The sequence below is a fragment of the Hyperolius riggenbachi genome, chromosome 9 (genome assembly GCF_040937935.1).
Source record: "Hyperolius riggenbachi isolate aHypRig1 chromosome 9, aHypRig1.pri, whole genome shotgun sequence".
Lineage (NCBI taxonomy): Eukaryota > Metazoa > Chordata > Amphibia > Anura > Hyperoliidae > Hyperolius > Hyperolius riggenbachi.
The window spans coordinates 112,565,672-112,588,013 of record NC_090654.1 but is presented as its reverse complement, the minus strand read 5'-3'; the positions used below and the strand labels follow the sequence as shown (position 1 = coordinate 112,588,013).

General features: G+C 44.3%; 1 protein-coding gene and 1 pseudogene across 2 annotated transcripts in view; both read right to left on the bottom strand.

Annotated features, from left to right (window-relative positions):
* KATNBL1 (katanin regulatory subunit B1 like 1) overlaps positions 1-22,342 on the bottom strand; it is a 58,559-nt gene that overhangs the window by 10,000 nt on the left and 26,217 nt on the right. For both annotated transcript variants that reach the window (XM_068251663.1, XM_068251662.1), the window contains exons 3-7: positions 12,442-12,482; positions 6,840-7,092; positions 3,874-3,992; positions 2,356-2,406; positions 56-145 (exon numbers count right to left, since the gene is read on the bottom strand). In XM_068251663.1, coding sequence (XP_068107764.1) covers positions 56-145; positions 2,356-2,406; positions 3,874-3,992; positions 6,840-7,092; positions 12,442-12,482 — 554 coding nt within the window. The remainder of the gene's footprint in view (positions 1-55; positions 146-2,355; positions 2,407-3,873; positions 3,993-6,839; positions 7,093-12,441; positions 12,483-22,342) is intronic.
* Positions 6,657-6,735, bottom strand: LOC137533726 (U4 spliceosomal RNA; annotated as a pseudogene).

Here is a 22,342-nt window from a genome sequence, read left to right as displayed (position 1 = left end):
GTGCTAGTGCAGGTACATTTTTAAGAACAGAACAAATGATATATGCACAACTCACTCTTCAAACTTGCTTTTCAGCAAAGATTTGACCAGTGGTAAGAGATCAACACAACAGCCAACTGTAACTGTAGCTTTGTCTTCTTGTAAGCTGCAACAAAAAGGTAAAAAGGTTAGGAAACATTTTCAGACTTGCATCCAAGTTAAGGCTGTAGATAAACCAGTTCTAAATGGAAAGGTAGGTTATTGCCTATATCAAGTATTAACTATATTATGCCTATATATTTATTTTATTTTATTTATTGTATTTATAAAGCGCCAACATATTACGCATATTACATATTCTGCATGGGGGCCACAGCTTATTGGCTATGTAAATTAGTATCTCCTGGGGCTCTTTAACATAGGCAGCAAATAGCAGGATCTTCCACCACCTGCTCTAGTGAATCTGCCTCGTGTTTGCAGTCAACAGCAGCTACTATGTAGGGGCACAACTGCTTACATATAAGCAATTGTGCTTATATGTAAAGCATAGTTTTACACATTCTCACTAACATTTAGATGAAACTATCTATATATCTATATATCTGAATTCAAAACTGCTTACTTGTCCAATATGGCTAAAACCAAAATTACAAAAGGGTGTAGTATCCTATAGTGTATGCAATTACAATATGATGCTACCTTATGCTTTTTTTTGCTTGTTTTCATCATTCATTACTGCAATTAGTCCTATATGTGCAGTATCTCTGGCAGGTGCTCGTCATTGAAACCGAGCTGTAAGTCGGGAGTGTGAGATTCCCCAATTTACAAACATGGTAGGACCGATGAGTTTTCTTACACACCCAGGTCACTTCTACTGTAAGCAGAAAGCGAACAGAGCAAATAGACATTGAGACTGCAATAAAAGCCACAAGCCCTGCAATAACAGCCACAAGCTTGCTTTACACCGTTAAAAGAGAATAAAAAAAAAGTGCCCGAGGGGTACTTACCTCGGGAGGGGGAAGGCTCTGGCTTCCCCCATCCTCCTCCGTCCTATGGTGCTCTCGCTTGGCCCCTCCGAAGCCACAGCCAACAATTTATCAAGCTGTGGCGCAGTAGCACCTGCAATATTTACCGTCCCCGGCTCCAGCGCAGGAACAGCAGTGGCTCTCGGATGGGCTAAGCGAGAATAGCCAATCCCAATCTGGTCCGCTTTACTGCGCAGGAGACTTGCGCCTGCGCAGGAGACTTGCGCCTGCGCAGTAGAGCGGAGCTGACTGAGATTGGCCATTTCCACGTGATCCCGAGACGAGATCCGCTACTGCGCCTATGCTGGACCTGGGAAGGGAAATATTTACATGGCAGCCGTTCGGAGGAGCTCAGCGAGACCACCGTGGGACGGATGAATACTCTATAGGATCCTGAGGCTTCCCCCTCCCAAGGTCAGTACCCCCCAGCGGCACATTTTTTCTTTAAGAAACCAAGGAGGCAGAAAATATAGGCTTCCTACATCCTCCTACAGACCACCGCCCCTGCCCAGGACCTTCTTGAAGCTCCTCTTCATGCACGGGCACTTGGGTCACCACGACGAGGGAAGCCTCTGCAGTATCCAGAGGCTTCCCTCTTCTCCGATAAGATTTTATCGCCTCAGGTACACTAACTTCCAAGACGAGGTTACCTCATCACTGGTAGTGAAAAGGTTAAAGCAGTCTAGAGGTCAAGATACAAAGTCTTCATCTATAGCCCCAACACAATGCAGCATTTCTGCAACCTACAATTCATAAAACTCCTTGGTATCATTTCTATTTTTACTCTTCATGCAGATCCACGTTTCTCCTCACAATGCATTTAGGTAAGGGCTCTTTCACACTAGGGCCGTTTTACCGCCACGGCCATAGTTAGCGTTTTCCATGGTAAAATGAAAGTTTAGAGACTCATTTTACCTTTCACACTTAACGCTGTGTTTTTGAGAGTTGTGTTTTGAAGCTCCCCGGCACTTTTTCAGGGCCGACCGCAGCATTTCTCATTTCAATTGATAGTCATGTATTGGCGTTAAAACGCCTTCAAAAAAGCACTAAGACTGACAGCAAAAGGCAGTGTTTTAGCCTTTTCTACCGCAGCCTCTAGTGTGAAAGAGCCCTAAGTGTACCTGTACACTTTCTATTTCCTGACATGCTGCAGTCAGGAGTTTATATGTTGATAAATTTTTCTTTTATTTTTTTTTCCACTATATTTTATGTAAAAGACTTATTTTTTAATGTCAGAAATTAAATTATACTGTTTTTAAAGCTTATATGAGAGATACTTTTACTACAGGGCTGCGTTCTGGCAAAGTTAGTATGCCATAAAATGTATTATGCACATAGCAACTGCAATTACCTGTTTGTGAGAACTGGGAGACAGTCTGCCACCACTCCTAAATCTTGCATCCTACAGATATAGAACAAATATGCTCAGTACTAATTATGTCTTATGTTAAACATAGATTAAATCAAAAGAACAAAGGAAGGCACATTTATCAAGACAGGTAATATCTTATGTTTGCAATAAAACCTGCAGAAGCTACCCTGAAACAGGAATCCTTAGTCAAAAGGTTTCAAGTCCAAAATACGTTATTCATACATCTTCTGTATGAGCATTCTTAGATGTCTTTGGGGCACTGGGAATTTGAAAGATTTTCAGAGAACTGAGGTAGCAATAAGTATACAAAACATCCAAGGTGCAGTAATAGGCTAAAATGTAAACTTTATCACATAGGATGCATTACGTTTTGGGCATAGGAGTCATAGCCAAATGATAATGGTCTACTCACTCACTCACGGTTTTGTAATGTGAAATTCCATATATTATCACAAGCACACTGTAGCATTCAGGTTTCCATTTACTAGTGTTTGTATACGTTGCATTCATTCATGCTTTGCATTTATATATCTGTCCTTAAATTTGAGCTCTGTGGATGGTGCTATTACATACATATAAGGTGGCATACATATAATTAAGCAGCGTTCATTACTATTCCCCCTCCAAGTCCCCGTGGATAGTGGGGGAAAGATGTAATTTTTCCAGCTATTGCTGGCAGCCGAATTAGTGTTTTTATCGTAATTTGAGCTCAGTATTCTGACAGCACCCAAATCACTCAGAGCGCCACTATAGCCGTGATTCCTATTGCGGCCTATGATGGCGCCAACTGTGCCCAAGTCTCCGGCGCTGTGTTTACAGCACTCTGGTCAGGTGTACCATTAACTTTGGCTAGAACTAAGGGATGCTCCTTTGCTTGAAATACATTAGCCATTCCTATGTGATACCATAATAAAGTTTATATTTTTGCCTATTACTTCCCCTAGTATGTTTTGTGGATTTATTGCTACCTCTGTTACTCCACAGGTTAGCACAGGGTAGAGCTGCGGATTCTTTCTGCTACCATTTTCAGATCATTGCTCCAAGTTTCATTTTACAGACCATCTTCTCACTCCATGGGAAAAAATATAATGCAGAGCTGAGCCAAACATGCATGTTCATTTGTACATCCTCTCATATTCCCTGTAGGTTGCTGTACATGTTCATCACAATATATTTGTCACAGCAACAATTATGCTGTCTACCAGTTCTGTATTACGTGTCAACATCTGTAATTTAGAGGATCAAAGCTGTTCTTATAATACCACTGCAAGTAAACGCTAGGAAGCAAATACATTTACTGTGCCATAAATGCACAATAGTGTGTGCGAGTGTACATCATAAAATGTATTTTTTGCCACAGCGCCTCTTCAAAAAGCCAAGTTATCAAGCACTCAAATCACCCAGGTGAAAGCCTAATATGAGGATCAAGCATTCTCTTCTCCACCAACTCAGGTCCCGATTAATTATAACAAAAAATATGTAGTGAAAATGAAATACCTGACTAAATAGGCAACAAGTTCATTCACACTGCGTTTCCTCCAGAATGTTAGTGCTACGTTTAGCCGGAGATTCCTGCTAAAGAGAACCTGGGACATCATTTCATGATCTTTTGAGACCTGCAAAAAAAAAAAAAAAAAAAAAAAAACCAAAGGCTGTATATAAAAAAATGCAAATATGAATAAGAATTCTGTTTGACATTTTATGGAACGACAGTAGCCAGCAATGTCTCTAAATTGACCATTAGCTAGCATTCACACTTGTCTGTGTTCATGTGCGTTTTCGGGACAGGAAAACTGAGAACCAATGTTTATCAATAGGCTTTGACTTTAACCACATAAGTACCAGTGGTCTTTGCCCCCTCAAAGGAATCAGGCACAATTATAGCAACACTGATTTACTTACCTGGGGCTTTCTCCAGCCCCTCACAGCTGTCTGTCCCACACAGAGCTCCGTTCGCAGCCACCGGGCCGGGGTCCCCGCAAGGTGCAGAGGATGTGAGGTTGTCCTTACTGCGCCTGCATGAAGCGTCGCTGTCAAACCCACATTGTCCACAGCATACTGCGCAGGCGCAGAAGTATTGTGCCTGAGGATTCCTTTAAGGACCAGAGACCGCTGGTACAAGAAATGGCAGAACAACGCCGAATCACCGCCGCAATCGCCATCCAACCACACTCCAGGAACCTCAGCCACCCACTCTGCCATCTCTATGTCGGCAGAGTACCTGTGAGCCAGTCAGGAGCTGCTTTCATTGGCTCCTGATGCTACCTATCAATGTAAGCCAATGGTAGCTGCTTATATTGATACACAGGGTCAGGGCCCAATGAAATTGGCTCCTGACCCACTCACAGGACTCTGCCGTTATAGAGACGCAGAGCGAGTGAGCTGCGGCGGGGAGACAGCAGAGAGATCGTCGGGAGCGGCGAGAACGCGTGGCGTCGGTGTATTGAAATCTACTCCCTGGCAGCCAGATAGCCATCCAAACAGGGCGTAGATTTCAATTAGCGTGGTCCTTAAGTATTTAATACGTTGTTTTATGTGCAGTACGGCCCACAAGAGCGGCGGTTTTTGCGGCTATCTGATCCGCTCGTTTGCAAATGATTAACTTTTTGTAAGAAAGGGTTCACACTTGTGTTATTTTTTTTTTTTTTTTTTTTTTTTGCACACGGTGCAGTATGCTGTCAGGTTCTCTCCCCCCCCCCCCCCCCCCCCCCCTGTCAGGTTCTCTCTATGAGAGAACCTGACAGCATACTGCACCGTGTGCAAAAAAAAAAAAAAAAAAAAAAAATAACACAAGTGTGAACCCTTTCTTACAAAAAGTTAATCATTTGCAAACGAGCGGATCAGATAGCCGCAAAAACCGCCGCTCTTGTGGGCCGTACTGGCCCACTTTCACGACCTCTGGGTCACGACGCTGGGGAAGTGGGGGAGGGGAGTATCTTGGGGCATGGCCAGGGGGAGAGCTGCACAACGGCAGCTCTAGAAACTCAGTAGGAACTCCCCTGTTGGGGGTTTTGAACAGGGAATCCCTCTCCCCGGTGTTTGGCTCTGAGATGGCAAAAGATGTCACCAATATCGGGGGGCTATATCGCGGCAGTGGAGGTGGGCAGAGAGCGGTGGTGGGACACAGAGGCATGTCATGAAGCAGAGAACATGCTTCTGTGTCCGATCTGCCCCCCAAAAACCACCTCGGGCTCTCTTCAAAGAGAACCCGAGGTGGGATTTGATAATGTTAGTAAGGCACAGAGGCTGGTTGTGCATACTGTCACCAGCCTCTGTTGCCATATAGTGTGCCCCCAGGCCCGGCCCCCCCCATTCTGCTGTCCCCCGTAATAAAAACCGTCGTGCTAACGACATGCACCTTGTCACTAGAACGCTGTTTACATTTGTGGTGCCATTCAGCGCTGCTGCCCACCTCCTCTATATCGCCGCTCCCGTCACTTCCCTCCAATCAGCGGGAGGGAAGGGACAGTGGTTTTTATTACGGGGAAGGCAAAGCGAAGTGGGGACCTGGGGGAACACTATAGGGCAACAGAGGCTGGTGATAGCATGCACACCCAACCTCTGTGCCCTACTAACATTATTAAATCCCACCTCGGGTTCTCTTTAAGCATATGTTTAAAGGGAACCAGAGACGCCAGGAAAAAGATTTTATACATACCCGGGGCTTCCTCCAGACCCATACGCACGGATCGCTCCCACACTGCCGTCCTCCGCTTTCTGTATCAGCCAGTTCCAGGACCCGTAGTTTCGGCCAGTCGGCGTCATCACGCGGCCAATTGTCCGCATCACCGGAGCTCCCAGCATACCATTACGCGTGCAGCTTCATACTGCGCAGCCGCACGTGCTAGGGTATGCTGGGAGCCCCTGTGATGCGGACAATTGTCCACGTCCGCCAGAAGTGATGGGACCCGGTACCGGAGAATCCAGGAAGCGGAGGATGGCGGCGTGGGAGCGATCCAGGCTTATGGGGCTGAAAGAAGACCCAGGTATGTATGAAATCTTTTTTTCTTTTGCTATGTCCGGCGTCTCTGGTTCCCTTTAACAATGAGAAGATGCTTACATTTTCTTACACTTGAATTATGTTGGTGGAAATGAACTGCAATTCTAGGCCTCAGGTCTAAAGCCTCATACATACATGCAAGGACTGTTGCCAGACAGGGATTGTGACTTAAGGCTTAATTTACGCAATATAGACAGACTGACTGATCCATGTATAAAGTCCCATCAGAGAGAGTGGCCTTTAGGTAAGGAACACCAGCCACACTTTAGACATTTCAACAGAATGCATTTTTTCTCAATAAGCAATAATCACGCCTCGGATAAACCTCATTGGCTATGATACTGCCACTACGCAAAGCTACAGAATGCATTTTTAAATCAATAGGGAATATCATTTTTAAACTATAAAAGAAAGTAATGCAATATATAATGTTTCTTAAAAGATGCTGAACAGAAAACAATACCTCTGCAAAGAAACTGCTATATTTTGAGGACGCTCCTTCGCTCTGTGATGAGCCTGAGTCACTGGAGTTCAATACAAAGGTGTGCCTGTCATTCTGGAGCTTATCGTGCGGGTTTCCTGCTGCCAGCTCGTTTTCTTTATTTGCCATGTCACAGCCCCAGCCTTGCAGATGTGGCTTCCTTCTGTAGTTGGGGCTCTGCTCCTGGTCTTGGGCTTTTCTCTTGAAAAACACCGCTTTGTAAAGCTGCTGATTGCTGTTCACAAAACAAATACACAAAAATTCAACCAAAAGTTATACAACAATCCTATCAATTTCAACAGCTGCAGAAGAGAACAGTCAACTGACCACCGGACACTGAACATTGCAGTGCTGTTTTAATTCTGAATAGGATTCTTTTTTTCTTTTTAATTAAAAAGGACTTCAGCTTCCCAAAAATAGACCAATGCTTCTGCTTGCTAAGCGCTGTGTTCTGAAGTGATGGGGTTTATTGCTGCCTTAAAAATAGGCTTTACAAAAATAAATAAATAAATATCTTTAGCAATTTTTATCATTTCTTCTATATTTTACCAAACTCAGCCAGGTAGGTTTCCTCCAACAGATATAAAGATTGAGGCGTTTTGAGGATTCCATCCATCCATCCCTCCTTTGAAACACTAGATAAGCCTCAAGGACATACATCTAGGTCCTCAGCAATTCCTAAACTCAGAGCACGTTTAAAGCCAATGTCAAGGATATTTAAAATAAAAAAAAATAAAAAAAAAAGATAAAGAGTGGGAAGGCTCTGGGTCATATAGAGCCTTCCCGTTCCTCTCACGGTCACCTCTTTCCAGCGCTGGATCCCCAGTTCAAATCCCCTGCCGCAGGAGGCTTCAGAAGTCTTTGGGAGCCTGAATGCGGTGAGGAGAGCAGTATTCGACCGATCGTTTGGATACTATCGGGGGTGTCAGTACTGAAACGCAGGGATTGTGACAGGAGCGGGAAGGCTCTATGACCCAGAGCCTTTCCCATCCATAGGCAAGTGTCAGATTTTTTTATTTATTTATTTTTTTAAACTGCTTTGCATCCAGACCTTTATTTCCCCTTATGCTGGGCATACACGGCTCGAGAATGCGCCGGTATCGAGCCAGCGCGACAGCTCGTCCGCGTGTATCGATTCCCGCTGGTCCCTGCGGGCGCTGCTAATCAGCGCTTCGTTTGCTCCCATTGTTCTCGCCGGTATCGAGCGTAGAATCGATCCAGCGGGGTATCGGACAGGTTGAATATCATCAATCGAGCCATCAGCGGCTCGATTGATAATATAAAACGAGCCATGTATGCCCAGCATTATGGACCAGAGCAGTTTTGACGCTTTAGCCATGTCCTTAAACAGCCATCAAACTTTATCCCTACTCACGACACCTAAATGATCTAGGTATCGTTTTCTTCAGGACATACCGGGCTTTCATATGGGGGGTATTTTAACCCAAGAAAAAAATGCTATGCATTTTAATGAGAAAAAGAAGGGGGGGGGGGATTAAAAAATTGCATCAATCCTCAGGTTTCACCAATTCTAGCAAACATTAAAAAAATGCTACAGTAGATAAACATGCCACCAGTATTACATCCCCCAAGGATAGCCAGGTGTGTCCCCAGTATTAGCCCCCCAGTATAGCCAGATGTGCCCCCCAATATAGCCAGATCTGTCCCCCGTATTTGTTGCCCCCCATATAGACAGATGTGCCCCCGGAATAGGGCCCACCATTATAGCAAGATGTGTCCCCGGGATCAATGTTCCCCATTGTAGCCAGATGTGCCCCCAGGATTAGCGCCCCCTCCCCATTATAGCCAAATGTGCCCCCAGTGTTAGGTTATGGCTCCCAGGACCATCAGATGTGCCCCCCATTATTAATTCCCCACCCAGTTACCCTGATGGGCCCCGAAATATATTTCAAACACTACCCCCCCCCCCCACTTACTACTCTGCCCCCTCCGTGGCCAGATTGATGAAAAAAAATGCCCCTGCAAGCAGAATATCTCACCTTACCTGGTTCCTGCGATCATCCTTCAGCCCCAGCTTCCATTCACCGCGCTGCACTCAGCCCTGTGATACCCAACACCGGGTCCCAGCTTGATGGCGTCATCAAGCCGGGACCCGGATATTCGGCATCACAGGGCTGCGTGCGCTGCGGTGAATGGAAGCCGGGGCTGAAGGATGATCGCAGGAACCAGGTAAGGCGAGATTATCCTTGCAGGGGCATTTTTTTTATCGATCTGGCGCGGAGGGGTAGAGATGAAGGCTGACCGCTGTTTGCTACAGCAGTGATCGTTGATCGTTCATCCGCGGGGAGGGTCACTAATTGGCTACAAGGGAAAATTTTTCCTTTCACCAATTAGTAAGGCAGCTGACAGTGCGGGGGGGGGGTGCGCTCTGAAGTGCACCCGATCGTGCACAGCAGGGCTGCAAGCAAGTCAGTATATCTATGTCATGGTGGCTTGGAGGGTCCCACAGATGACGTAGATATACTGTAGCTGTACTGTAGCAGTGGACAAAGTGGTTAAATCCCCTTGACATTTACTTTAAAGCCTTGAACACACATCAAATTTTGATTAGACAATCACTGTCCAATTTGACCGCCTCCATGTAGTTAGACGCTTACCTATACAATCTGTTCATAGTAGTCAAAATTGTTGACCCTCTTACTACATGGAAATGGTAAAGTTGGCCACTCAAAATTAAAATACGTGTACGCACCCTTAGCAGTATCTCAGAGGATCAGTTAAGGACTAAGGGTGCATACATAAGCAATATTGATTGGCCAATCACTGAGCTCCATGTCCTCATACTACATGGAAGTGGTTAAGTTGGTCAATGATTAGCCAATCAAAATTAATGTGTGTACCAAGCTTAATTAGGGACACTCCCTGATGTCCTGTTGAATACTGGGGCTCTGCAATGACCACATTTTTCTTTGTGTTTCACTATTATTTCTAGGCTGTCTTTAGACGGCAGCAAATGTTATACATTGTTGATCTTACATATATTTGGACAGGGGCTGGTGGCACACAAAGAAAAGTCCTTGAATAAAGCTGGCCATACACTAGAGGTCATCTATTTTGGGGGGGGGGAATATATATATATATATATATATATATATATATATATATATATATATATATATATATATATCAAAAACTGGTGTTTTCCATCGCCACACTGATCGACCAACTACTAGTATTTCAATCAACATCACAAGAACGGCTACAGCAGTTTTTGGTGATGTGTATTGTGGCACCAATTGGTGGTGCGGTTGAATAATTTATGACCGGCTTAAGATTATTTTAGGAATCCAATGAGAACATGTTCAAATATACAATGCTCAGGGCTTTTTAAACCAAGCCTGTGTGAAAAATGTGCTAAGTAAGTTAAATTCCTGTACAGATATAATGGGTGATAAGGACTTGGCTGCTGTTTTCTTATCAGTGCTCTACATATTTTCTAATTCACATCTCATGGAGGATCATGTGCACAGAAGTCAGTGACCTTTCTCAATATCATGTAAAACAGAATTCTTCCTTCTTAAAACAGAAGGTATTTGCAATTATTCAACTCCTAGGAGTTCTGGTTCCCCATGATCTTGCTGGGTAGTCTAACTCTGGGTGTGTCAAGTCCTACCCCATAGAGCCATATTAATCCATGCCATGCACTGATGAGGATCAACCAGTCCAAAAACAATCTGTATGCATGTTGGATTAGTGTGGTTCTGGATTATTAAAGTGAACCTGAGACAGTTCACACTGCAATATTTATACTTACCTGGGGTTTCCTCCATCCCCATGAGGTGTGTGGGCTTCCTCACCGTCCTCCCCGGCTGCTACATTCTCCCATAGCAGCCGCCGGCATTGGGGTCAGTCTCTTCTGCGCATAGACAGCCTGGCTGCATGAGCACCTCTTCGCGCGCCAGCGCAGTACTACTCTGAAAGCGCAGAGGGCAACCAGCCATGGGAGCGCAACAGCGGCACATGTGCGGCTGGGCATATGCAGAAGAGGACTAGTGGACCCAAATGATAGAAATACCGGTCAAGCGGAGCAGCTGGAGGAGATGGTGAGGGAGCCCACACATTTCTTGGGGCTGGAGGAAGCCCCAGCTAGGTATAAATAATGCAGCGTTTACCGTTCCTGGTACACTTTAACAAGCTGACACATTACATTCTAGTAGGTCTGGAGGAGTGTTTAGCTTTCATCGATGATTTGCATATTCAGCATTGATGCACTGTGGGACACTACTCTCACTCCAACCTGAATTATTGCAAATACCTTCTGTTTTAAGAAAGCAAAATTCTGTTTTACATAGCATTTTTACTAACAGGGCTTTTTGGACCTTTTTAGCCCATTACACACTTCTAGGAGTTCTGGATCACCAGCTTGCTGGGAACTAACTCTTTCTCTATGTAACTGAGAATGACTATTTGCTCCCCCCTAAAAAGTTTGTCCTGCTTCCAGCTGTCATTTTTGAATGCCAATTTGCAAAATAAAAAGAAGAATTAAAACTAGTTGCTATTGGTAATAAGCACCAATGCTTCCCACACAAGACCAGATTTATCTCACATGGAAAGCAGATCTAGCTTAACTGAAGACAAGTTGGCTACTAATCTCTCTCAAGTAGCAGATTGCGTCAAATTCAAAATCTGCATGGATTTTAAATAATAAACATGACTCTTCAGTTTCAATTTATACCATGCAGTGTTAGTACCATTTAGGAATATACAGTCTACATGGATTTACAAATCACATGCTTTTATTTGTGCTTTTGGTAGGGGTGGGTTGTATTAACTGACCCCATTGTGTTGCCCTCTTGAGCCAGAATTTGAAAAGGCTTAAGTAAAATGTACCTCATAACAAGTGCAGCTATCATAAGCCCCACATAACACTTGCAGCAATAGTCTCCCCCATACAGCTGTCATTTTCACCATATAGCAGGTACAGACCATAAGCCACTCCTCTTTTTGAACCAGTGTATGCAAACATACATAAGTTTTAAGCAGGACTGCAGGATTTACCCCTCTCCTTCAGAACGCTATTGTACGGTATAGCTCCCTCCAGGCTACTCTGTCAGCCCACCTGTGTAGGTGTTAAAGGATGGATCAGGGGACGTGAAAACAAGATTTGCACTCTTACGTACAGTGTAATGTATTCAGATGAGACGTCTAAAACACATACTGCTGAACTGCTCAATCAGAAGCTATAGAAAAGGAGTGATGGTTAGACATCATATAACATAAGGTTTATGTACTGCAGTTTCACAGATTATTTGCAAATTATAATAAAAATAACATAATAGGCTAATTGTATGGTAACAATAAGTCCCAGTTTCCACAAGGATATTAAAACTTCACATGCATTTTTCCATATGCGAAAAAAATCTGCAGCAAGCTGTTTAAAAAACAAAAACCCATTCAATGACAACTATTCCATTGAAATTGCATTACTTTCAGTATTAATGCCAATTAGCACTCTTTAGAAATAGACCCTAAAGGCACTATTGGCCCTTTTCTGTGGTTGGAGATGAAGTCAAGTGCATCCATCACTATAGGTAAAAAGACACAATGTCAATTTAAAGCTTACCTGTTTTCCAAATGCTCTCTCTGTCCCTGCCAGAGAATGTCCTGTCATAACACAAAATGTACAAAATGAGTTTGTATAAATATACACACACACACAAAAAGAAAGACACAGACACAAAGACAAAGACACAAACACAAAGACATACACACACAAACCTTACCACCCAGATAGCTACAGTGGTACGATTAGTACCAGTTGTGCCTGATCTTTAAATAATATATCAGAAAACAAAGAACAACCCAAGTAAACAAAATACACTTGTGAATGCTCATTTGATTTACCGTTACCGAACACTCCAAATCACTCATCACCCATTGGAAAAAGTTGTCACACTAGTCAATCAACCAACCAACCAATTATTGAAACTTTCAAGGTTACCTGTGCCTGCCCCCACACCCTCCCACAAATGCTGGATCAGTTCTCCTCTTTCTCCACTGAGCAATTCGGCAATGCTGACATCTTCTAGGTCGATGGCACCAGGGCTGTGGAGTCGGTCCAAAAATCCACCGACTCCGACTCCTCAGTTTAGGATTCCACCGACTCCGACTCCACGACTCCGACTCCTAATTTGCATATTACAATTTTGTTGATTAAAAGTATGTAACATGAAATTCGTCTCTTAACTGCCAACGCTTAGGAATTTTACAAGACAACTGAAGTGAGAAGGATATGTAGACTACTATATTTATTCCCTTTAGACTAAAACTAGTCCTTGGTAAGAGTACTTGTAAAAGGTACAAACCGGAACAAAGAACATCTATCAGGCCCTAGGCAATGTAAGTGTGGGTACATGTAAGAGTGATGTGCAGGTACTCTGCAGGGGAATGAGGAGATTCTTCCTCTATTACACATTCTTCATGCACAATCTGAACAAGGTTTATGGGTGACAGACAACACCTCTGTGTTCAATGTGCACAGCATTCTCAGTGGATTCCCTGCAGCTCTGTGGGGAGTGCATATGTAGAGTATAGTACTACTGTGTAACAAAGTAAACCTGAGACAGATGAAATGAAAGTTTTATACATACCTGGGGCTTCTTCCAGCCGCCTTCAGGATAATCAGTCCCTCGTTGTCCTCCTCCACCACCTGGATCTTCTGCTATGAGTCCAGGTACTTGAGCCAGTCGGGCGTAGTGCGCAAGCACACACTTCGCCGCCAGGAGCATACTACACCTGTGCAGCACTATTGCGCAGGTGCAGAATGTTCCTGGCTGTGGGAGCGGCATGCGGCCAGACAGCGCTGACTGGCTGAATTACCAGGACTCATATCAGAAGATCCGGGTGGTGGAGGACAGCGAGGGACTGATTAGCCTGAAGGGGGCTGGAGGAAGCCCCAGGTATGTATAAAACTTTACTTTTCATCCGTCGCAGGTACCCTTTAATTTGTAGTCACCAAACTAAATTTTAACAACATATCAAATTATTTGATTTCATCAGCAAAGGGAGTGCATACATTTGCATAAATCAGCATCAGTGCAGATTTATTTCCATCTCATTGACCATCTGTATTAGTGACACAGCTTCACATCAGGCTTTATTCTTACAGCATAGATGTTATTTAGTATGTATAAGAGATTCCTGTGTACACATCATATATACAGTCACAATCAGATATGTATATCTGACCTTAAAAATACGGGGACTGCTTTATTGAAGCAGCACAAGTAACTAATTTTGATTGGTTTATTTCATTTTTGTGGACTAAGCACAGCTATTACTGTATATATACATTATTTTTAATGACTATTATCTGAGAAATAGAACATTTTATCATATTTTCTATTTTAATTACAGTTACAAATTCATTAGGAGTCGGAGTCGGTGCATTTTTTCCCGACTCCGACTCCAGGCACCCAAAATTGCCCGACTCCACGACTCCGACTCCACAGCCCTGGATGGCACGTCATATCATGTGATCAGGAGCAAGAAAAGGATACTGGCATTTTAGCATCCGCACGGTGGACGAAGAGGAGAGCTGATCCAGTATCTGTAAAAGGTAAATATATGAAGCGCTCCCTGCTCTGCATTTTAGGTTGCCGAGCTAGGGGCGGGAGGAAAGAAAAAAAAAAAATATGGCGACATAGCGAACACAACTTTAACCACTTAAGGACTGCAGTCATAAAACCCCTTAAGGACCAGAGCCTTTTTTTCCATTCGGACCACTGCAGCTTTCACGGTTTATTGCTCAGTCATACAACCTACCACCTAAATGAATTTTACCTCCTTTTCTTGTCACTAATACAGCTTTCTTTCGGTGCTATTTGATTGCTGCTGCGAGTTTTACTTTTTATTATATTCATCAAAAAAGACATGAATTTTGTCAAAAAAATTACTTTTTTAACTTTCTGTGCTGACATTTTTTAAATAAAGTAAAATTTCCTATACATTTGAGCGCGAAAGTTATTCTGCTACATGTCTTTGATAAAAAAAAAAACATTCAGTGTATATTTATTGGTTTGGGTAAAAGTTATAGCGTTTACAAACTATGGTGCCAAAAGTGAATTTTCCCATTTTCAAGCATCTCTGACTTTTCTGCGCACCTGTCAGGTTTCATGAGGGGCTAAAATTCCAGGATAGTACAAATACCCCCCATTTTGGAAAGAAGACATCCCAAAGTATTCAGTGAGAGGCATGGTGAGTTCATAGAAGATTTTATTTTTTGTCACAAGTTAGCGGAAAATGACACTTTGTAACAAAAAAAAAAAAAAAGTTTCCATTTCTTCTAACTTGCGACAAAAAAAAATGAAATCTGCCACGGACTCACTATGCTACTCTCTGAATACCTTGAAGTGTCTACTTTCCAAAATGGGGTCATTTGTGGGGTGTGTTCACTGTCCTGGCATTTTGGGGGGTGCCTAATTGTAAGCACCCCTGTAAAGCCTAAAGATGCTCATTGGACTTTGGGCCCCTTAGCGCAGTTAGGCTGCAAAAAAGTGCCACACATGTGGTATTGCCGTACTCAGGAGAAGTAGTATAATGTGTTTTGGGGTGTATTTTTACACATACCCATGCTGGGTGGGAGAAATATCTCCGTAAATGACAATTGTTTTATTTTTTTTACACACAATTGTCAATTTATAGAGATATTTCTCCCACAGCATGGGTATGTGGAAAAATACACCCCAAAACACATTATACTACTTCTCCTGAGTACGGCGATACCACATGTGTGGCACTTTTTTGCACCCTAACTGCGCTAAGGGGCCCAAAGTCCAATGAGTACCTTTAGGATTTCACAGGTCATTTTGAGAAATTTCGTTTCAAGACTGCTCCTCACGGTTTAGGGCCCCTAAAATGCCAGGACAGTATAGGAATCCCACAAATTACCCCATTTTAGAAAGAAGACACCCCAAGGTATTCCATTAGGAGGATGGTGAGTTCATAGAAGATTTTTTTTTTTTGTCACAAGTTAGCGGAAATTGATTTTAATTGTTTTTTTTCACAAAGTGTCATTTTCTGCTAACTTGTGACAAAAATAAAATCTTCTATGAACTCACCATACTCCTAACGGAATACCTTGGGGTGTCTTCTTTCTAAAATGGGGTCATTTGTGGGGTTCCTATACTGCCCTGGCATTTTAGGGGCCCTAAACCGTGAGGAGTAGTCTTGAAACCAAATGTCGCAAAATGACCTGTGAAATCCTAAAGGTACTCATTGGACTTTGGGCCCCTTAGCGCACTTAGGGTGCAAAAAAGTGCCACACATGTGGTACCGCCGTACTCAGGAGAAGTAGTATAATGTGTTTTGGGGTGTATTTTTACATATAACCATGCTGGGTGGGAGAAATATCTCTGTAAATGACAATTGTTTGATTTTTTTACACACAATTGTCCATTTACATAGAAATTTCTCCCACCCAGCATGGGTATGTGTAAAAATACACCACAAAACACATTATACTACTTCTCCTGAGTATGGCGATACTACATGTGTGACACTTTTTTGCAGCCTAGGTGCGCTAAGGGGCCCAACGTCCTATTCACAGGTCATTTTGAGGCATTTGTTTTCTAGACTACTCCCCACGGTTTAGGGCCCCTAAAATGCCAGGGCAGTATAGGAACCCCACAAGTGACCCCATTTTAGAAAGACGACACCCCAAGGTATTCCGTTAGGGGTATGGTGAGTTCATAGAAGATTTTATTTTTTGTCACAAGTTAGTGAAAAATGACACTGTGAAAAAAACAAAAATCCAATTTCCGCTAACTTTTGACAAAAAATAAAATCTTCTATGAACTCATCATACACCTAACAGAATACCTTGGGGTGTCTTCTTTCTAAAATGGGGTCACTTGTGGGGTTCCTATACTGCCCTGGCATTTTACGGGCCCAAAACTGAGTAGTCTGGAAACCAAATTTCTCAAAATGACTGTTCAGGGGTATAAGCATCTGCAAATTTTGATGACAGGTGGTCTATGAGGGGGCAAATTTTGTGGAAACGGTCATAAGCAGGGTGGCCTCTTAGATGACAGGATGTATTGGGCCTGATCTGATGGATAGGAGTGCTAGGGGGGTGACAGGAGGTGATTGATGGGTGTCTCAGGGGGCGGTTAGAGGGGAAAATAGATGCAATCAATGCACTGGGGAGGTGATCGGAAGGGGGTCTGAGGGGGATCTGAGGGTTTGGCCGAGTGATCAGGAGCCCACACGGGGCAAATTAGGGCCTGATCTGATGGGTAGGTGTGCTAGGGGGTGACAGGAGGTGATTTATGGGTGTCTCAAGGTGTGATTAAAGGGGGGAAATAGATGCAAGCAATGCACTAGCGAGGTGATCAGGGCTGGGGTCTGAGGGCGTTCTGAGGTGTGGGCGGGTGATTGGGTGCCCGCAAGGGGCAGATTAGGGTCTAATCTGATGGGTAACAGTGACAGGTGGTGATAGGGGGTGATTGATGGGTAATTAGTGGGTGTTTAGAGGAGAGAAGAGATGTAAACACTGCACTTGGGAGGTGATCTGATGTCGGATCTGCGGGCGATCTATTGGTGTGGGTGGGTGATCAGATTGCCCGCAAGGGGCAGGTTAGGGGCTGATTGATGGGTGGCAGTGACAGGGGGTGATTGATGGGTGGCAGTGACAGGGGGTGATTGACAGGTGATCAGTGGGTTATTACAGGGAAGAACGGATGTAAATAATGCACTGGCGAATCGATAAGGGGGGGTTTGAGGGCAATCTGAGCGTGTGGGCGGGCGATTGGGTGCCCGCAAGGGTCTAATCTGATGGTTAACAGTGACAGGTGGTGATAGGGGGTGATTGATGGGTAATTAGTGGGTGTTTAGAGGAGAGAATAGATGTAAACGATGGATTTGGGAGGTGATCTGATGTCGGATCTGCGGGCGATCTATTGGTGTGGGTGGGTGATCAGATTGCCCGCAAGGGGCAGGTTAGGGGCTGATTGATGGGTGGCAGTGACAGGGGGTGATTGATGGGTGGCAGTGACAGGGGGTGATTGACAGGTGATCAGTGGGTTATTACAGGGAAGAACGGATGTAAATAATGCACTGGCGAATCGATAAGGGGGGGGTTGAGGGCAATCTGAGCGTGTGGGCGGGCGATTGGGTGCCCGCAAGGGTCTAATCTGATGGGTAACAGTGACAGGTGGTGATAGGGGGTGATTGATGGGTAATTAGTGGGTGTTTAGAGGAGAGAAGAGATGTAAACACTGCACTTGGGAGGTGATCTGATGTCGGATCTGCGGGCGATCTATTGGTGTGGGTGGGTGATCAGATTGCCCGCAAGGGGCAGGTTAGGGGCTGATTGATGGGTGGCAGTGACAGGGGGTGATTGACGGGTGATTGACGGGTGATTGACGGGTGATTGACGGGTGATTGACGGGTGATTGACGGGTGATCAGGGGGGATAGATGCATACAGTACACAGGGGGGGGGGGGAGGGTCTGGGGGGGTCTGGGGAGAATCTGAGGGGTGGGGGGGTGATCAGGAGGGAGCAGGGGGCAGTTTAGGGACTAAAAAAAAAAATAGCGTTGACAGATAGTGACAGGGAGTGATTGATGGGTGATTAGGGGGGTGATTGTGTGCAAATGGTGGTCTGGGGGGTGGGCAGGGGGGGGGGTCTGAGGGGTACTGTGGGCGATCAGGGGGCAGGGGGGGGCAGATCAGTGTGTTTGGGTGCAGACTAGGGTGGCTGCAGCCTGCCCTGGTGGTCCCTCGGACACTGGGACCACCAGGGCAGGAGGCAGCCTGTATAATACACTTTGTAAACATTACAAAGCGTATTATACGCTTCCTATCCGGGGATCGTCGGGTTAACAACCCGCCGGCGCTTCCGATTGGCCGGCGGGTTGACGTCGCGGGTGGGCGGAGCCTATTGCCGGTGGATGCGCGCGCATCCCAGCGCGCGATCCTCGGCCAGAGAGTGCCCCAGGACCTGACGCCAATCTGCGTTACGTGGTCCTGGGGCTGCCACTTTGCCGCCGCCAATATGAAGTAGGCGGTCGGCAAGTGGTTAATTTAGCAGGGAAGGCAGGTAAAATTAGACTAAAGAAAATCCAGCTTGATTGCCAGTAGTCCAATTACATCTTTATGGTAACAATTTTGCCATTGACAAGATAGACACTCACCTGGTAGCATGTTTAGCTTAGGAGGCGGAAATGCTCCACAACACACCCCTGCACCATGGACGCATAAGTTTTAGAATATTTTTTTTTCTCCTGGTTTTTTGTCCTCTAAACCTAAGTGTGTCTTATGGTCAGGTGCGTTGTATGGTCCAAAAGAAATACAACACTTCACCGCAATAGATCTAAAGTGCAAGAACCTCAATCTACCAATGTAGCAGCTGTGCTCCCAAAGAAAAGAACAAGTTTGAATGGAATCTTACCCCAAAGTAGGTCAACTGCTGTTAGTGCCGTCAAAAGTGATGCCAGCCACTAAGGGTGTGTACACACAACCAATTTTGGAATGGCCAATCATAGGCAAATGGTAACATTTCTATGTAGTATGAGAGCTTACCAACACAATCTGTTCATAGTATTCAAAAATAGGGATGAACTTTCGGCATGTTAAACACCATTCCACCGAGTTGGAACGGAAACCGATGCGACCCACGAGGGTGTAAATCTCACCCCAGGCCACAGTGATCCATCGGTCCGATATTTCCTCCTGAATAAGGAAGTAACTGAGTGATAAAGCACAGTGTACAGTGCTGCAGCCAGGGGAGAGAGAGTCATTGTGCCCTCCCCCCACTGTCACAGGCTGCACCTGTGGAACAAAGTTTACATGCCAAAAGCTCATCCCTATTTAATCTGTTGGCACCAATACTACATCGAATGGGCTAAAACTGGCCAATCAAAATTGGATGCGCGTACGCACCTATAGCCTAGTACACACTTTCAATTATAATTGGCTATTCACTGACCAATTTTATGACCTCCATGTGGTATGAGGATTGAGAGATATTGAATAGTATGAGAGCTTACCTACACAATCTGCTCATAGTATATCAGCTGGTAAAATTGGTCAGTGATTGGGCAATCCCAATGGAAAGTGTGTACCAGACTTTAGACAGCCTCTGCTCTTATGGAGAGCTAAAGTATGGCCAGGCAGGGAAAGGCATGACTACATTCTCATCTACAGTAGACTCCAATATAACCAGCCTGCCTTTGCCATTCCAAATAAGCACTGGAGAGAAAAGGGAAAGACTGTGTCAACTAGAAATTATTTGCATCTCTAGTGGTCACAAATACCAATTTATTTTTTTCCCAGGTTATAAACTTAAAAGCCGGTTTAAAAAAAAACAAAAAAACAAAAAAAAAAACTCATGCGGTGAATATATTTATAGAGGTATTACCACTTTGCAAAAATTTTAGGCAAAAAAATATATATATATAGATAGAGATATAGCCATAGAGATATGTAGAAGTATCACCATCTCAAACTACATACAGACAGAAAAAAGGGATAAAGGCAACTTCAAACAAAATTGTTCTATAAATAAACTTGTTCAACATGCTGCATATCCTTTTAATTTACATCCTTGTAAAAAGGGTTCTTTATTTTACATCACAACCCAGCTTTGCAAATACAAGCTAAGGTGTGGGGCCTGCAGCAAGGAAGACTGCAAGATTCATACACAGTAGCAGAAAAACTAGTTAGATTTGCTCATCACACCATGAATTTTCAGAGAATTTCAGGGAAAAAAAACGTCTATGACAATCACTAGAAAAGGTTCATGTGACCCAAAAAAAGTGTGCAAAAGCAAAACTCTGATTTTTGGGAAGGCTTATAAAAAAAAACAAAAAAACATTGTGTGCGATACCAAACCAAATTTTCTAAAAGATTTTTTTCATAATTTCAAGGTAAATGTAATCAAAAAGTATTTTTCTTGTACTGCATATGGTCAAAATCTTTCTTGCTCTAGAAAGGTCTGGACACTACAATACTGCTACTTTTAAGAGTCAGTACCATTATTACAGCTTAAAGTGAACCTAAAGTAACACTAAGGTGACTAGTTTTAAGGGAACCTGAGATGAAGGGGACAAAGTTTTATACATATCTGGGCTTTCCTCCAGCCCCTTCACGCAGATCGCTCCCACGCCGGTGTCTAAATCCTCCTTGATGGTCTGGTAGCAGCCCCCTTCACCGCGGTCAGATAGGCATACTGCGCATGCACGGCCTGCCCACATGCGCCCGCCCCTGTCACCAGGAGCATTCTGCACCTGCGCAATACTACTGCTCCCAGACGCAGGAGTGAGATGGGGAGCGCGCTTGGTCGCACTGCACCGACTGGTCACAGTGAACAGGGCAGCTACCGGACCACCTAGGAGGATTTAGCCGCCGGCGTAGGAGCCATCAACGCGGAGGGGGCTGGAGACAGCCCCAGATATGCATATAGAAAAAAAAAAAAAAAAAAAAAAAAAACCACACACACACACACACCTTTTAGTCCCCTTCATCTCAGGTACACTTTAACTTAGCTGGGGCTTCTTCCAGTCCCCTATAGTCGTCCTTGTCCTTTGCTGATTTCCCACTATTCTGCTTGAGCCTCTGTGCCCATCTGAAAGCTGCAGACAAGGCCCCAGACTGTCTGCACCTTAAAGGCGCTACTGTGGAAGGGAGCATTGTGCACTTGCACAGTTAGAAAAAAATTGCTTCTGCGCAGAATGCTCTTACCCTGGGAGTGCGTGTGATCAAGGCGTGCTTGGTCCAGGGGCATGCATACGCAGTAGCCCATGACTGGCCAACTGACAGGCACAGCGGCTAAAGGGAGAAGAGGAGGACAGCAAGGGATCAGGACAACTACAGGGAGCTTGAAGAAACCCCAGGTACGTTGAACTGGTGACCTTAGTGTCACATGAGGTTCCCTTTGACTGTCTAACCTAAACTCAATTTAACTGTACCAGTTTCTGCTGATAAACATAAACCAGGTTTGCAAAAAACTAAATAAAAATCTGTGGAATACTGAGAGGAAATCTGGTCTGACGCCACATGAACATCAGTCTGAACTGATCCCTATTTCAGTCCAGTTATACTTCAGTTGACCTACACCAACTGATTCGCCCCATCAGTAGTGGACAGGATTGTGCCTTGTGTCACTTGTTCTGGTTTTGCTCATTAGCTCAAAGTTCTACTGAAAAGCAATAAGCTCTACAATATAAAGCCTCGTACACATGCCTGACTTGAGGTGGCCGATAACGACCGGTCTTGGTACATTTGCCATGCTATGGAGGGTCTTATGACAATCAGTTGAAGTACAACAAAACTGAAGAGTAGTGAGTAGTGTCCTTAAATTTGAAGGTGACCTGCATTTTGCAGTAGAGTAGCAGATGACAGTCTCTCCTAAGACACCTGAAAACAGCATAGAGTTGGCAAAAAGTCATGTACAGGACCTTCAAACAATTCCTGCTCTTATAAAACCAAATCACTCAAGACCTCAGAAATGCCATTTCAAAAGT